Below are 17,075 nucleotides of genomic sequence, written 5' to 3' on the forward strand. Positions count from 1 at the left end.
CAGCGCCCGCAGCCCCGGCTCGGCCCCGCCGCCCCCCGCCCGCTCCGCCGGCCATGCGCGGGGCGCGCAGCCCAGGGACGCCGCGGGGTAAGTGCAATGCCCGGGGGACACGCGTGTCCTGTAGGCAGCGCTCGCTCTTGGGCGCTTCTCCAGGGACCCGGCGGGGCGGGCTGGGAGCCCTCGCTGTCCCGTCCCCATCCTCCCTCCGGCCCCTTCCCCCGACTCCCCGGGCTTCCCGGGCTGCGGCGTCGGAGCGGCTGGAGGCGTCCGTGCCCCCGCGGCTCCGGGAGCCGGTGGGGAGGCGGCCCCAAAGCTGATCCCCCCGTCCCTGGCGGAGACTCGGGTCCCTGCAGCTGGATCGTCGGTGCTCGGGCTGGGGTCGAGCCCTCTCACGGTGCGAGCGGCTTCTGCTCGACGGTTCCTGCAGCGAAGGGTCGGGACAGGGGAGCGGGAGGCAGCGAGGGGGGCTCCGCCGGGAGCGGAGGGGTCCCCGTGGGAGCTCCGGAAGTGCTGCAGGCACCATCCTCGCCCAAAGTCTGTGAGGCTGGGGGCAAGCATGTTTGGGGCATGGGATTTGCAGCTATTCTGTGTGTTCTCCGACTCTTTGCGGCCAGATGAAGAGCTGTATCCAGCCTTCTCCCAACAGGTTGATAGTTTCGTTAAGGCAAGTATCTGGAATTAGAAGGAGCGAGTTGCTGGGCGCTGCCTATCCCGTCTGTCTCGTGGGTCGGGACAGACGCCGCAGCGTGAGCTCTGGGAGCTCCTCTGCAAGAGCAGGTAAGAGGAAGTGGTGCTGCAGCCGCTGCGGCTCAGCCGCGCGGGGCACTGGGCACCGCAGGTCGCAGCGCTTCTGGAACGGGGAGTCGTCCTGCGCCCCAGCCGCCAGCAGGGCAGAGCGGTGTGAGAGAGGAGGAGGATGCTGTGGCTGCCCACAGGTGCGATGGGTGCTGTGGAGGGAGGTGCCGAGGAGATGCCTCCCGGCCGCACGGCTGCGATGCTCCAAATGTCGGGTCTCCGGTGCCTCGGGTTTTTCTGCTGCAGTGTTCCTGGGTTGCTCCTGTGGCTGTAGCTCTGCCGGGACAGAGCAGGGCACGGGCCGCTGTGACAAGTGCGGTGGCATCCTGAGGTGCTTCCTGGAAAGTCTGGCTGTGTGGCTGCACACGAGGCCTCTGAGCCACCCGTGGCCGCAGAGGGGACTTGGGTGCTGCATGGACGGTGCCCTGCACCTCCTGTCTCTCCCTGGGAAGCACTTCCCTTTATCTCAGGAGGCAGGCAAGGGGGTGGTTTTGCTGTTAATCTTCTGTAGCCCAATTGCTTGCCATGCCATTCACTGAGTCAGGAAAGGGGTGTCTTTTTTGCTGGGATATTGTGACTGAAAAAGCTGACAAATCAGTTGCTTCAGAGGTAGGAAAGAGTCCTGGAAGTCTCTGATGTGCTTCACTAGAAAATTGAGCATTTTCTGGCCCTCCTGGATTTCCTGAGCAGGGTGGCCCACATGTTGGCACAGATGGAGATGCTACTTTTATCCTTTTCTTATGGAAAAGTGCAGTTCTTGGTGACTCCAAAGAGACAGACCATTTGTGTCCTGTGGGCAGTGGGATGTAAGGGGACAGGAACCCAGCTGACTTTGGTGCAGAGTGTGGGGCAATCCCAATCTCTTCTACCCAGAGATTTGTGCATATCCAAGTGCAGCCTGAGGTCAGTGTGCACAGAAGGGCTGAGCTGCTTTGTGGTCTCCCAGATGAGCCCATGGTAATGAAGGGTGGTGGTGGTGGGACATAGGGAGTCCCAAGAGGTGTCCCGTGGAGCTGGGGCTCATCTCTGCGCTGCCTGTGGCACACTCTGCTTCTTCCTCATCCATCTCCTAAGCAGAAATCTCTAAACTTTTGTTATCAGCAGAAGGAAGAGTTTATGAGGTTTGGTCTGAACGTGTTGGTATGGTTGAAAGTACCTAGGGATTGGCTTTCCATGTGCTTCCCCACCACAGAAATAACCCCACAAAAAAGCAGTGAGACTTGAAGTGGCCACAGAAACCCTGGTGCCAGGGCACCATTGTTGGTCTAAAACAACCTCTCGCCCTGCAGCAGCATGGTTCCCCATGAGCCAAGCCCCGATACCCATCTCTGAAATGTTGGTGATAAGATACTGAGATCCTGACAGCGGGTTGACTTTTTTCTGCCTCTCTACCTTTGCAGCTGCACCCCAGCTCTTGCACAACCCTTGCCTCCCCGGGCCCCACTCCACTGCAGCTCAAAAATAGTATTTCCTCCTTTTCTGCATGAGATCTTTTATTTGTCTAGCTCTGCTTCTGGCACCTGCGTGATCACCACTCTCCTGCCAGACAAACCACACTGGGTTCACTCACATCCTTTGGGTAACGGCTGCTCTCATCCCTGCCCTCCATCCTGTGCCGTGGGGAGAGGGCTCTGCCCAGGCAGTGGGACGTGTCCTGCCCACCCGTGCCTCTTGGCGCTGTTTCTGCTCCCCACACAGGGCTGGAAGTGACGACAGCGTTCCCACTGCAGCTGAGGGGCCTTGAAGGAGACTCCTGGGTAGGGGGCAGCACTGGGGGGGTCCGTGCCCGTGGCAGACCTGGGGACATGGCGTGGCCCTGCTGTGATGGGTCATCGTTTTCCCTGCTGACTCGACATCCTGGCTGCACAGATTTTCTGCTGGAGTTGCAGATTGTTCCCTGTTTCCTGGGAGTGTGCTCAGGCTTTCTAGCGTGCTGCTTTGGGATTACTTTTCGCCACGGTTCTCAGGGATCTGGTGTCTCATGTTAGACCCTTTGTGTCTGCTTTGTCCTCTCTCGTGGGGTTTGGTGGCTCTTGGGACTGGGAGTGATGGGTTGGTAAGTTGTCCCTTCCGTCTGCCTCTAGAGAGCTCGGATGTGACTGAGTGACTGCGCTGGCATCCCCGCACACCTGGCTGGGCTGGGTTGGGGTGGCCATGGATGCGGGAGCAGCTCCCTGGGGAGCTGGGGCTGTGTTAGCAGACCATCCACCTCCCCCTGCCTGCCCCCACTCCGCAGGGTGATGCCAGAAGGAGCTCGGCATGCCGTACGTGGATCGACAGAACCGTATCTGCGGGTTCCTGGACATTGAAGAAAATGAGACCTGTGGCAAGTTTCTGCGGAGATATTTCATCCTGGACACCCAGGCCAACCACCTCCTGTGGTACATGGACAATCCTCAGGTAGGCACATGCTGGGCATGTCCGTGAAGTTGTCACTGAGTCTGTAGGCACATCCTGGCCTCCCTGGTGGAGGCTTCTCCTCCGGGTCCCCACAGGTGTGTGCTGTGTCAGAGTGTCTCGTGGCTGAGCATGGCCATGACCAGGCTCCAGCCCTTCTGTGACCTCTGTGGTTTCCAGGACTGTCCCGTGGAGCACAGCAGGGCTGGTCCCACTGCTGAGCTGAACCAGGTGCAGGAAAGGGAAGTGGCTGAGGATGGCAGCTGCTGCCTGACCCCAAGGGCACAAAAGACAGGCTGGATTGCCCCTGCCACCTTCTCCCTGTCATTTACCTCCCATTGCTCATTCTGTGTGTTGCAGAACCTGGCCATTGGAGCAGGTGCTGTCGGATCTCTGCAGCTGACCTATATCTCCAAGGTAGTGTTGGGGTGGGGCGGAGGGAAGGTGAATGCTCCCTGTTTTCCCTTTATCCTTGCGGCATTCCCAGGAGAGGCGATGGCTTTCCCTGGAAGCACCCGAGGCCAGGTCCTGGTTCTGCCTGAGCTCGTGACCATCTCCCTGGGATGAAGCCTGAGTGGGCTGTGGGAGGGACCCTACAGCACAGGGATCCTGCTGCTGAGACCGTGTTCACCTTCACCCTGGACTGGCACGGGACGGGGTGCAAGGTCAGGTTGCAGGAGGAAGAGGAGCTGCTCTGCTGTGAGGAAGGACATGGGGTGGCCAGGACTGAGTGGGAACAGGAGCGTGGTATCGGCGTGAGCTGGGCACAGAGCTGGCAATCGGCTGAGCAGTGCTTCAGGAGCTCTCCCCTGTGCCCAGAGGGCAGTGCCCTGAAGGATGAGACCTTCTGGAAACTCGCTTTTGTGTGTCTTAAGGGTGTTATCCAGTCTCCATGGGAAGGCAGGAATAGTGCAATAAGCAACAACTGTTGCAGGGCCGGTGACTGAGACAGTGGAGCTGTGGCTGTGTGTGGAGAGTGGAGCTGCCACCATCCTGCTCCTGCAAGTGGCCGGCCCCTCAGCTGCTGTGGGGGAGTGGGGGGCTTGTGGCTGCCACGCCACGCTCAGCTCAGCTTTATCCTGGAGCTGGATATAGAATTGGACAGATCTTTCTGTTCCTGCTGAATCATGATTTATAAATTAAGCGCAGATGAAGCAATGCTGGGAGGCTGAGCCTTCCCCATTTTGGAAAGAGCCTCACAAATTATATAGGTTTTAGTTTAAATGAAAATTGCTGCAGGACAGCATTTGGTCACAAACTGCGGGGTTGGGTTCTGTCAGTGGCTGGAACTACCAACAGTAAACATACCAGAAAAACGGAGGTTTGCTTGAGAAAACATATTTAAAGCATTATGGACTGGCTTTGAAGGAGGAGGACTGTCAGAATAAATACTCCATGAATGCTGTTTGTGGAGCCCCAAGGAATATTATTCTTATATAAATGATTCCTACTTTTCAGGGAAAAACCACCACTACTTTCCCTCGATTTTTTTAATTGCTGGTGAGAGTGACTGTGTTAATCCAGAAGAACTGATGTTTTCAGGTCCTTTGAAAGCTTTCTGTCCTCTGCTGCGCAGCTCAGCCAGTGCCTGAGGGGATGCAGGGGATGAAAGTCCTGGCTCCATGCTGACCTTCCCCAGGGAGCCGGCACCCTCTGCTGCATGTGGTCAGCGTTGCTCTGACACGGGCCAGTTCCCATCAGCTGGCCCAGCTGTGCTGTAGCTCAAGTTGTCTTCACAGGCGTGGGGTCCTGCTCAGGGGTCCTGCCCGGGGTGGCAGAGCCCAGGCAGGGAGCAGGGTGGGTGGGTGGAAACTTCCAGCTCTTGTGCCCACCATTAGCATGTGCTGTTATGTCTAATTTTTCCCCTGACTTGCTCTGTCACAGGTTAGCATTGCCACCCCGAAACAGAAGCCTAAAACTCCGTTCTGCTTTGGTGAGTGAGTGGGATCTTGGTGGGCTCTGTGGGGGGACACCCTGCCACAGGAGGCTGCAGTGTGGGCACCTGTCCCATTAATCCTTCCGGCTGCTGCCAGCTCTCCTTGTCCTTCCCTTCTCTGGCAGTTATCAACGCTCTGTCCCAGCGCTATTTCTTGCAAGCCAGTGACCAAAAGGACCTGCAGGACTGGGTGGAGGCGCTGAACAGGGCCAGTAAGATTACGGTAGGTTACTTAATGCTCTTCTCAATTGTTCCCTCCACCATCCCCTGGGACCCTTGTGGTTGGGGTTTACTTGTGTATCTTCCTTCGCCCTCCCAGCCCAGCTGTGAGGGAACAGCAGCTGTGCCTCAGGGAGGTCCTGGTGGTGCTGTCCACATCCCCTCCTGCTCCAGGCCCTCCACCTCCTGTTGCTTCTGCTGGCTAGGATCTGGCCCAGCCAGCTCCTCACTGTGGCTGTCAAAGGGTGGCTTTCTTGTGCTTCAATAACTTATTTATTCAATTTTTATTCTTCCCGGAATGCTGGATCTTGTGATGAGGCGCAGCGAATGCCCTGCACTGTGGGGCATGGGGAGGCAGGCTGTGCCTGCATCCAGAGGGGTTCATCTGCCATCTCCTCTCATTTACTGGTGTGTTCACAGAGCCGTGAGCTAATGGTCACTGACCCAGTACCTCGCAGAGTCTGTGCTCCGCAGCTGCCCGGAGCTCCGGGCAATGGGGATGTGCTGCGCTCCCTCCCTGTGCAGCACGACCGGGAGCGCTGTCCCCGGGCTGGGGGTGATGCTGAGCTGGCAGTGCCTGCACTGGGGGCTCGGGATGGCTTCTGCCTGGATGGGGGGGGGGTCGTCCCTGTGAAAGGGTTGGGGGCTTCTGCTGAACTGCAGTGAGCAGTTTAATGTGAGCAGAATTTTACTAGATCATGCGCTGATGCGTGTTGTTCATGGTATGTAAACTAAATGTAAGGAAAAATCATGTAAACAGTTTAGGATTGAGGGCTATCAATGAGATTTTTCTTTAAAATCCCTGGAGTGCCATGTTGTAGTCTCTGTGGGAAACTCATCTGCAAGACCAGACCTAGCTTGTATTTTCTTTTTTTCTCTGCAAATACATTAAGTGTGACAACGTTTGTGCCTGCAGCCACCAGACTGCTCTGGCTCGTGCCTTCTCTTTCTGGGTCCAGCTAATATTGGCCACAGACTCCACCTCCAGAGCTGGGCAGAGCTGTAGCTGCAGCCTGCCTGGGCTCTGTGTCTGGGTGAACTGTCAGCAGTTTCCTCCAGGGCAGCCTGCAGGGCAGGGGGAGTCTGGTGAGCTGGTGGAGGTGGGAGCGGGGGTGACAGGAGAATGAGATGAATCTTCTGCTTCTGCAAGAAACCGTGGTGATTTCCATACCCTGATTTTGGCCAGCCCTTCCCCACTCTGGCTGCGTCCCAGCTGGCCGACCGGCTCATCCAGCCCTTCAGGGAGGAGCTGTCACAGGCTGGCTGGGAAACCCGGGGCTAACCGGGGTGTGGGTGATGCTGCCACTCTGCCCTGCTCTGTGGGGAAGGCAGGAGCGGGGGTTGGCATTAGGGGAGTTGAAGTGCAGGCTTGGGAAGGGACTCTTGGAAACTCACCTCTCTGTCCAGAGCCAGGTGCCAGAGGGAGGGAGCTGGGAAGGGAAAGGGGATGATGACAGTGCTGGGGGCCGTGTTGCTGCAGCACAGCCTCTGCCCAGGGGTGCGGGGCCGCTCGCATCGGGGCCGCAGCCAGCGCTGGGGTCACAGCAGTGCCCGGCTGTCACTGCAGCCACGCCGCTCGGCCTTGTTAGCCAGACCCAGCTCCTCATTAAGGCTGGCTGTAAGTGGAGCGGGGACAATTAAAGGAGCAAGTGTCCCACAAACTCACTGAGCTGCAGAGGCAAATCACAGGCGCCTGTGAAGGGACGCTTAATCACTGAGCACCTCTCATCTCTCCTCTGGGTGTCTCCTGCCCCCCAGGGGGTTCCACACCCTCCCTAACTGGGGTGCTTGTTAAAGAGTTGTTTTTTAAAGGGATGTTGCTGCATTAGACATAGATGGGGTGCCCAGTGCAGGTGTGGGGGTGCCCAGTGCAGGTGTGGGGCTGCCCAGCATGGTCACCCTGTGCCCCTCATCCTTTCCTTTCTCCCGCAGGTGCCCAAGGGCGGCAGCGTCCCACCGGCCACAGAAATCACAAAGCCTCCGGTGGTGGCCCAGGACAGGAAGCCCCAGGTGGCCTACAAAACCGAGATTGTTGGGGGGGTCGTGGTCCACACACCCATCTCCATCAACCAGGTGAGCTGGTTTGCACTTTCATTTCTGGAAACAGCGTGCCTGCAAACCCTTCCCCTGCAGGTATAAATGGCTGCTCTGAGCGCCCTGAACACCTCTGCTTTGTCTCACTCTGAAGTGTGATGAGATGAGGGGTGTGAGGAGGAGGAGGTCATGAATCTGCTCAGCTTCCTGGCCATCGCCATCCACCCACATGTCCTGGGTCCAAATCTCCTCTTGAGGTACCCAGGGCAGAGGAAGCCTGTGTCTGGTGCCCCCACCACAGCAGCCGCAGGGACTGTCCTGGGGGTGGTGGCTGGCACCACTTTCCGTGGTTCTGCATCCCCTGCTGTGGCACGCAGCTGGGTGTGCATGTGGCCATCAGCGTCTTCCACCTTTGGGCACTTGTCCAGCTCTGGGTCTCACTTCAGCTCTTATCAGTGGCAGCACTAAAAATAGAGCAGAGAATTAGATCATTGCAGCAGTTTCTGCTGGCAGATGCTTTTAATGCTTCCCTGGCTGCAGGGCTTGGCAGGATGCAGCGGTGTACGGAGGTTTGTGGGGTGCAGAGGGGTTTTTTGGAGGTGGTGCATCAGCTGCCAGAATATTTCCGTGCTCTTGCTGCTTCCCCCGTGTGAAATGGCCATTCTCCTGCTGCAGCTTCCTGGGCGTGTCTGTGGTTTCCTGGCTGTGCCCCAGCCGGTGCTCTGGGACTGAGTGGGGAGTCCCACGCTCTGGCCGCACCCCCAGACGGGCCAGCAGCATCACCCCAGCTCCTGGGCATGTGACACTCCCTGCTGCAGGAGTGTCCTCACCTCTGGCTTTGGACACCACATCTGTAATGCCTGGCACAGCTGGTGCAGCCCTGGGCAGGGGGCGTGGGTGGCATCCCCATCCTGGCCATGCTGCAGCTGTGCTTCACTGCTCTCCGGAGGGGCTGGGCAGCACTTAGAGGCCAGACAAAAAGCTGTTTGTCCGTCCTGGGGACACTGAAGCAGCTCTGGAAGGTGCAGGGCGGGCAGGTTTGGCAGTGGCACTGCACGGGGCCATATAAGGCTGGCAGTGGCCAGGGCCACCCTGCTGCCATGGCAATGCTCAAACCTCAGCTGAGTGGGAGGAAGGGGTTGGAGGGATGGGGAAGAAGCTGAGTGCAGAAGATGTTTCGTCTCAACCATCCTCTGCACTGCTGGGGGGAAGGGAGGGCCCTGCTGGGATGATGCTGGAGGCGGGGCAGGGTCTCGCCCTTGGGGTGCACTGGGATGTGCTCGGGGGAGCCAGGGGTGGGTGCTGGGCACACAGTCATGACCACAGCCCCTCTGCTCACAGCAGTGAGCACTGCACTTGGGGTGGGAGAGCTTGAGGCTGGAGGAGGCACAGCTTCTCTTCCTGAACTCCAAACACCCAAGTATCTTTGGGAGAACTTTGCTCTGAAGATGCGAACCAGAGACTTTATTGCCTTCTCCCACTGGAAAGCATTCCTTTCTAACTTGTGTTTGTCTGGTGGTTCTTGTTCTCCTCATACCTTCAGTGGTGCAGTCGAGTCACCTCTTGGTGCATGATGAGCCAGGCAGATGAGCTCTATTAACTCCCTGCTGCAGGGGATTATCTTCAGCCCTCAAATTGCTTTTCTGCAGCCTTTCTGATTTCTTGTTTTTAACACATGGTTGCCAAAAGGGTGAATAGTACCAAGGCAGCAGCCTGGAAAGCTACACATGATGAGAGAACATCAGCTCTGGACGCTGGCTCGTTCCCCTGCCCATGTTCAGCACTGCAGTTAGCCCTTGGCTCACACTTCACGCGGGGCTTGTGTCAGGTGGCTTTTCCCTGCAACTGGGTGTCCTGCCTTCCATCAGGGAATTGCCCTCCTGCTCACGGTGACTCTGTTCTCTCTGGTGGCAGGACGGCGGCGAGGGCAGCGAGGTGGCCGCCCACCCTCTGCTGCGGCGCTCGCAGAGCTACATCCCCCCCTCGGCCGCCAAGCCGCCCGCCGGGCCGCCCCCGCTCAAGAGCGGCTTCTGCGTCAAACAGGGGAACGTGGTGAGTGCCGGGGAGCGGCCCGGGGCTGGCGCTCCCCGTGGGCTGGGGGTGCTCCAAGGATGCTCTGGGTGCAGGACCTCGACAGAGAGCGGCAGAGCTGAGCACCGAGCAATTTCCTTCTCTTCCAGAGGAAGAGCTGGAAGCGGCGGTACTTCGTTCTGGATGAGTTTTCCATCAGTTACTACAAGTGTGAGCAGGTGAGCAGCTCCCCGGGGACCCCGGGCAGGGCTCTGGCACCGCTGCTGCGCTGGTGCAGGGACCTCTGGGGGAGGCACATCCCAGCCCCGGGGCCAGCCAAGCCCATCGCCGTCTCCTCTCGCCTCTGCAGGACAAGGAGCCTTTGCGTTCGATTCTCTTGAAAGATGTTTGCAAGACCCACGAGTGCCTGGTCAAGTCTGGGTAATGCTCCCACCCGTGTTTCCCTGCCGTGGCCCCAGGCTGTGTCAGGCCAGAGCAGCCAGTGGGAGCTTGGGCTGCTCCAGCTGCTCATGGGAAGCGGCTCTAGAGGTGTTTGCTTTAAACTAGCCCAGGCGGCTGCAGTGTCTCGGGAACAAGATATTGCAGCAAACACTGATAAAATCAAAGTAACCTAAAGACTTGCAATGAAAAATAACCTGAGAAAACAAACCTCTTCAGCTGAACTAAAGATATAATGCATTAATGTATCTCTCAACTGTTTATTCCTAATAAGTAATAGCAAGCTGATATTTAAAACGAGCTGGGAATGCAGTGGATTATGGCAGGGGAGGGCAGGGGTTTGCCAGCTGATGGTAGAGCTGGGGGGTTTCTGGCTGAAGCTCTCTGGGGATCTCGACTCTTCTCAAAATCCCAATGAGATCCAAGGTTTGCCTTCAATATGTTCCTCCCTAGCACACTCCAGAGACGATGATAAATACAGGGCTTTTTCTGTCCACAATGGCAGCTGGGGTGTGACTGTCTCTTTCTCACTGTTTCTAGTGACCTCCTGATGCGGGACAACCTCTTTGAAATCATAACGAGCTCCAGGACCTTCTACATCCAGGTGAGCAGCTGAGGCCAGGATAATTTTTGGGGCAGAAAGTTCATCTCTCAAGAAATGGGCTGTTCCCTACAGTCCTTCACCAGCGAACATGAGCTGATGGGGTTGTAACACATGGTTGTGAGGGAGAACTTCAGGGGGATTCACTTCTCCCTTGGGATTATTTATAGTAGGGGCTGTTTGAGAAAGCAGGAAAAGGCAGAGCAGAGCCTTGGGAATGCCAGGACAGCCGGTGCCTCTGTGTGTCCGTCACAGGGCAGGAGGCAGAGCCTCACTGGGGCTGGTGTGTTTGCAGGCAGACAGCCCTGAGGACATGCACAGCTGGATCCGGGCAATCACAGGGGCAGTCCAGGCCCTGAAAACCCGCCCCAGGGTAGGTCATATACTTTCTGTTTCATACTTAGTGTCAAATGGAGATTGTGCCAATGTACAAGCTATTTATTTAGTGGATTGTCTAACCGGCCTGACTCTGCTCTGTCCTTGCAGGAGATGTCCTTTGTGAGATGCACCTCCATGGCCAGGCCCGGGGGCTCCTCGGCCCCCTCCCAGCCACGGCCGGCAGCGGAGGAGCGGAGAGCTTCGTGCAAGGCCCCCTCCACCTCCTCCTGGCAGCCCTGGACGCCGGTGCCGCAGGCGGAGGGGCAGCGGCCGGCGCCGCTCAGAGACTCGGTGTCGGTGTCGGCGCTGGCGGAGCGCGATGGCAGAGCCGTGCCCGGCACGCGGCTGCGGCACCGCTCAGAGCCGCAGCATCCCAAGGAGAAGCCGTTCGCCTTTGACCTGGATGATGAAAGTATCCGGACCTCGGACGTCTGACCAGGCACCGAGCCAGCCCCGGCTCCACGTGCCGCCTCCCTGGCTGCCGGGGATCCCTGTGGGGTGGTTTGGGGTATGCGAGGTGGTCCCTTCCCTCCACCACAGCCCTTCCCTGCGATGCAGGATCCGTCTGGACCCACGTCCTGGTGCCCTGCTCTGCAGAGAGCGGGATCCCTGGCTGCCCCTGCCCAGCTTGGCCCCAGTGGTTCCATGTCTCGGAAGGTGCTTCCAGGCACTGCCAGCGTTCACTGTGCAGGGCAGATGCTGGGGACCTGTATGAGGGGACATCTTCTGCAACTGCATAATTTCCCCCCCAAACCAGGTCTGGAGGAAGTGGCAGGAGGTCTTAGGAGGTGTGAGGGGGAGCGTGGCCTTTCTTGTGTTTGAAAAACGTTTCTCTCCCCTTAGATGCTGCTCAGACTCCCCAGGGCAGAGTGGGAGACACCAGCCTGCAGCTGCCCACACAGGGGACTCACTGCAGCTCCCCCTTCCAGTGACTTATTCCCTCAGAGACTGGCTCTTCCCGCTGCCCACACAAGGGTTTTCAGCAATCTGCTGGCTTTTAATTGTCTTTTTATACCTGTGGCTCCTGTTGAACCCCAGCCTGGGCAGGTGCTCAGCCCCTCCAAAGGCTTTTTGGTGCTTCCTGAGCCATGGCAGGCAGCCGGAGTGACGGTGGCTCCCAGGTGGGAGCATCCTCAGGTATGATGTCAGTTTTGCACTGCACACACCTGGGCACAGGGAGCCATACCAGACGGTGAAGGGCTTTTAGCAAAAAGCACCCAACACCGAGCACCTGATGGAACTGGGCAGACTTGTCTGGCCAACTCACCCGCTGCCTGCCCGAGATGGAAACCAGCAGGAGTTTCTAGAGCAATGTGAATCGTCATTTCCATAACCAAATGAGCTCCTGTAGGTGTGATAAATAGTGTGTAGAAAATCCAGGTGTTCCCTTGGCAGAGAGATCGTGTGATACCTTCGCCCCACAAGTGTGTGCAATCCCCGGGTGCCGAGTGAGAACTCGGCTTCCCTTTCACTTCCCTGGCCATGACACGTCCCCTGCTCTGCAAACTCAGCCCAGTGTGTTCCCCAGGAGCAGAACATCTGGTTTGTCACAGCCCTTTTGGGGCCTCCTGCTGTTTGACAGCTGTGCCTCAGCCTCAGCCTGAGGTCCAGCTCTGAGCCTTGATTAGCCTGACTGACCTTAACGCGATTCAAGTTGTACCTTCCTGCCTCAGTCCCCTGTGGGACCAGTGGGGCTGCTTCGGGGTGGGCACAGTAGAGGTGCCTTCGTGCAGCTGGGGGAGGCAGGAATGGGGTCCCCCCAAGTTCAGGGGCAAGAGGGTCTCAAAGGGGACTGTGTGGAGGTGCTGGAGAACACAGAGACCATGAAAATGAGTGGGAATCGATGCAAACAGTACAGGGCGAGTGTTAATATTATTTAATTTTAGCAACCTAGATCCTGCTGTTTGTTTTTCTGCTTTTGCTTTATTTGCACTAGAGTTTGAAACGTTTCATTTTTTTAGGCTGACTTGCTGTTTGGCTCCTAACACTGTTTCAAGAATGTTTTAGTAGTTTGGTAAGCCCATCCGTCAGAGAGTCACAGCATTCGGTAACAGCTCTGACCTCAGTTCTGGAGAGCAGGGAATGCAGAGGGATGATGGTTCCTTTGTGCAAGGCCTTGGAACCACAGAGTCCTGAGTATTCCTGGTGCTTTATAATTGCACAGTTTCCTCAGGCCTGGGATGGTAAAGCAGAGGCTTGTTGCACAATTAAGGTTAATTATCCAGGAGCAGAAACTACCAGTGGCTCCAGCACTCTTGCAACATTCCTCTTGCTCATTCCCACCCTCCTGCATCCCCAGGACAGCATAAAGGCTGAAGGTGAGGTTCAAACAAGTGTGGAGCTCAGCTGGACTCCAGAGCTATCCATAATGCTGGTGGTGTTGGGAGGGAGGGATTTCCCTCCCATTCCGAAGGACGGGGTGGATGCAGCCAGACCTTGACGGAGCTTTGTCTTATTTTAAAGCAGACTGGTTTCCCCTCAGCACTGCGTTCGTTCCTGGCTCGGGTGTGGGATGGACACATCCCCCCGGAGCTGCTCCCTCCTGAAGCGTGTGCTGTGAGGCTTTGCTGGGGGTGCCGCAGATCTGGGGTGCCTTGCGGGGGCAGAGTGGTGGGAGAGAGGGGTTTTCTCTGTTCTCATGGACATTCCCATCTGGTTCCAGATGTTTCTGAAAGTGCTGGCTGGGGATTTCAAGTGCTCTTAGGGCTGGGGCCCCCGCATGGGCAATGCTCCGTGACTCCTGGGGTGGGGGCTACCTGCTTCCCACCCCTCGCTTGTAAATGCTGGAATGCCCTTTCTCCCCTGTGTTTTCAAATAAAGGAGGAAATCCCAATTACTTTCCCAGGCTGTCCATTTGCACTGTGTACTTTGGGTAGGGATTGCCGGGGGGGTTGAATGCTGTCCCCACCAGGGAGTGTGTGTTTGCTGTTTTATCTCAAGTGTGACTGGACATTTGCATACACAGATTTTGTGTCTGGCTCTGGCTGGGACTTGCTGCAGCTTCCTTTTCCCGTTTTATTCAGCTTGGTAAGTTTTTAACCTGCAGCTGGTGGGGCTTCCTCTTTTGGGTGTGAAGTTCTTGCACCCTTTGGGTGCTGCAGGTGCCCTGTGCTGGGGCTGGAGCCAGAGGAGTGCCTGGCACACAGACAGGAGCTGCCCCTTGGCAACTCTGGCCCTTTCCCAGCTCTCTGACTGCTCCCAGATGTTCTCAGCAGCTCTGGGTAGAAATGAACCCTGTCATGAATGAGTCATAAGTGCTGCTTTAGAGAGGTCTGAGTTCCCCACCTGCAAGAGTGGGGAGAGTAATGTTCTCCAGAAGGTGCAGGTTTTATCAAATCTAACCCATATTCCCCTGAAGGAGTGAACAGGGGGTAAATAATGCAGAATTAGAGCTCATGGCTTTGCCACCCAGTCCCTGTAAAAGGGGTTACTCAGCCTGAAAGGCTCTGGCCTTGGGCCCTGAGTTTGCTGGCCAGGTGGCCCATGACCCCAGGGTAACCAGGGCTCAGGACTCTGGATTAACGGGCTGGCTGGGGGGGGCTCAGGGCTAGACCATGACTCCATGGCCTTCATCTCCATATGGCAGTGACTCTACTAATCCCCAAAGTACATGGAGTCAGCTTCTTCCAGATTTTATTAATGTTTGTTTGACCCCCTGTGTTTGCAAGCTCTGATTTCTTAAGCTGTCACTATTTGCAGCAGGAAGCCAGATTATTTTAAACAAGCAAAATATATCCTGAACAACTTTGTGTCCAAGGCTGGTACAGAGTCATTATCAAGAGTGACTGTTCTGCACGCTGAGTTACAGTTCTGTAAGTCCACGTTGTGCCAGGCAGAGCCGGGGCTGTTGCTTGGAGCGAGCAGAGGCATCCACGGGCTGCAGCTGGGGCCAGCCCTGCCCCTCCCTCAGTACACGGTGCACCAGTTGCTGCCATCGCTGGGCATCAGCCCACCGGTGATCAGCAGAATCAGATCCACAAACCACCAGATGCCCAGGCCCCCCAGGGTCAGCAGCTTCCCCACGGCGGTGCCGGTGTGGCCCAGGCAGAACCGATCCACTCCGAAGCAGCCCAGGAAGAAGGAGTAGAGCAGAGTGGTGATGAAGTAGTGTCCCGTGTACCTGCGAGAGAAGAGGCGGCGGTGTCAGGGAGTGTCAGCCTTCCCCGCCGGACCAGCCCTGCTCCTGCTGGGGGCGGGGGGGGGGCTCCGTCCAGTGGGTGCGCGGGGGGACAGGGACTCTCCTACTTGACACAGGGCCGGCTGCCCCGCAGGAAGCTCCGCGGCTCGGCGCACTCGATGCCGTCCAGCGCTCGGCACTGCACCCGGGTGTGATCCACCTCGCCGTGGGCCTGTCCGCCGAACTGCGGCGGGGGCAGCGCTCAGCGCTCGGCGGGGCCCGGGGGGCGCCGGCAGTGGGGCCGCCCCCCCCGCCCCGCCCTCACCTTCACGCAGCCGTGGCCCAGCTCCTGCTGTGCCGTGGCATTCCCGCCGTGGTCCACCGGCTCCTCGCACTCCACGAACTCATCGGGGCTGCGGGGAAGGAACGGGTGGTGAGGGCGGCCGGGTGGCCGCGCTCCCCCGCCCCACCGCCCCGGCCCGGCGCTCACAGGTAGGTGCATAGGACGAGCGGCGCCCGCGGATCGCTGTAGGCCCAGGCGGCGGCGGGCGGCCCCGGCGGCAGGTCCCGGGGCTCGGTGTCGTTGCCCGGGAGGCCGCGGCCGTGCAGCAGCAGCAGGTTCCCGAGCAGCAGCACGGCCTGGCCGCACAGCAGCGCGTACCCCACGGGCAGCGCCATGGCGGCAACGCCGCCCCGCCCGGCCTCGGGCCGCGCCGCCCGCAGCCAATGGGCGCCCGCCGCCGCGCCGCCGGGGGCGGGGAGAGCCGCTCGCAGCCAATGGGCGTCCGCCGCTGTGCCGCCGGGGGCGGGGGGAGCCGCTCGCAGCCAATGGGCGTCCGCCGCTGTGCCGCCGAGGGCGGGGGGAGCCGCTCGCAGCCAATGGGCGTCCGCCGCTGTGCCGCCGGGGGCGGGGGGAGCCGCTCGCAGCCAATGGGCGCCCGACGCCGTGCCGCCGGGGGCGGGGGGAGCCGCTCGCAGCCAATGGGCGCCCGCCGCCGCGCCGCCGGGGGCGGGGGGAGCCGCTCGCAGCCAATGGGCGGCCGCCGCTGTGCCGCCGGGGGCGGGGGGAGCCGCTCGCAGCCAATGGGCGCGAAGGCGGAAGAAGCCGCGGAAGCGGCAGCGAAGGGGCGCGGTGGCGGGAGGGCGCGGCAGACGAGGAGACGATTGGCTGTCGGGGAGGGCTGCCGGCCAATGGGCGAAGGCGAGGGGCGGGGCGGGGCGCAGCGCGCGAGCTGTTGGGCGTGCGCCGCCCTCCGGCCCCGCCGCGCGCGGTGCTCCCGCGGCGCTCCCGGGGCTGCCCTGCCCCAAACGGAGCCCCTCTGCCCCAAACGGAGCCCCTCTGCCCCAAACGGGGCCCCTCTGCCCCAGACGGAGCCCCTCTGCCCCAAACGGGGCCCAGCCGGGGCTCGGGCACCCCTCCCTCCGGTGGGCACCCTCCGCGCCCCCGGAAAGCGGACACCCTTCGCACCGGAGAAAGGCTCTCAGGGGTCTGTGTTGCCAGTAACGGGCAGCGGCGCGGCTCAGCGGCCACATCAGTGACTGATTCCATCCGGGCTGGCCGTTGTGCTGCGTGGCTCCTCCCAGTGTCACCTCGCCCTGTGGGAATGGGAGGCAACCCAGGTTCCGGTGCATCTGTGCTCTTTTCCGTAGTAAATTGACTCCACTGAGCCAGTCTCCGTGTTTGCCCTTTGTGTCGGGTTAAGGGAGAATCGCTCCTATCTGAGCCATAGGAGGGACAAAATGTCTCTACTTGGATGTCAGGAAATCTCACTGCAATGGGTTTTCTCACTGTGCTTTATTCTAGTCACAAAGTCCGCGCTGGAGCCAGCGAACAGCCCTAATCCAGTGCTCGGCTCCGAGGTCTCCTTTGTGGCTTCAGACACTGCAGACCTCCAGGATTTATTGGTTGGTTTTACCTGGTTCCTCTCCCAGAGCACCTTCCACTGTGCCTGCTGATGTGGGTGTCCCAAGTGTGCTCCCCCTGGCTGAGCAGATGAGCAGGGATTTGATTTGACCCGAACGGTGTGCTCAGAAGCTGACCCAGCTGTCCCAGTGGTGGCGTGTCTGGAGCCTAGAGGTGTGTTTACAGTCCCTTGTATCGCAGGGCTGCAGTAGTGGTGCTGAGTGAC

General features: G+C 59.0%; 2 protein-coding genes across 5 annotated transcripts; one reads left to right on the plus strand and one right to left on the minus strand.

Moving 5' to 3' along the window:
* PLEKHA2 (pleckstrin homology domain containing A2) lies at window positions 1-13,670 on the plus strand. Of its 4 annotated transcripts, none has more exons than XM_048287469.1 (12): window positions 1-87; window positions 3,032-3,195; window positions 3,553-3,609; window positions 5,077-5,125; window positions 5,254-5,351; window positions 7,280-7,420; window positions 9,296-9,433; window positions 9,562-9,630; window positions 9,762-9,832; window positions 10,391-10,454; window positions 10,747-10,824; window positions 10,938-13,670. In XM_048287469.1, the coding sequence occupies exons 2-12, from the start codon at window positions 3,055-3,057 to the stop codon at window positions 11,262-11,264; spliced, it is 1,233 nt and encodes a 410-aa protein (XP_048143426.1). In that variant the 5' UTR covers window positions 1-87; window positions 3,032-3,054; the 3' UTR covers window positions 11,265-13,670. The 4 variants fall into 4 exon arrangements, with proteins under 4 accessions (XP_048143426.1, XP_048143427.1, XP_048143428.1 ...); XM_048287470.1 differs by lacking the exon at window positions 1-87 and adding an exon at window positions 105-394; XM_048287471.1 differs by lacking the exon at window positions 1-87 and adding an exon at window positions 422-664.
* Window positions 13,671-14,445: 775 nt separating this feature from the next.
* On the minus strand, window positions 14,446-15,654 carry TM2D2 (TM2 domain containing 2). The gene is made up of 4 exons (XM_048287473.1): window positions 15,437-15,654; window positions 15,272-15,359; window positions 15,075-15,190; window positions 14,446-14,949 (listed from the first exon to the last, which is right to left on the minus strand). Exons 1-4 carry the CDS (start codon window positions 15,622-15,624, stop codon window positions 14,736-14,738), a joined length of 606 nt encoding a protein of 201 aa, XP_048143430.1. The 5' UTR covers window positions 15,625-15,654; the 3' UTR covers window positions 14,446-14,735.
* Between the last annotated feature and the right edge of the window lie 1,421 nt (window positions 15,655-17,075).

The sequence above is a fragment of the Corvus hawaiiensis genome, chromosome 27 (genome assembly GCF_020740725.1).
Source record: "Corvus hawaiiensis isolate bCorHaw1 chromosome 27, bCorHaw1.pri.cur, whole genome shotgun sequence".
In the NCBI taxonomy this organism is placed as follows: domain Eukaryota; kingdom Metazoa; phylum Chordata; class Aves; order Passeriformes; family Corvidae; genus Corvus; species Corvus hawaiiensis.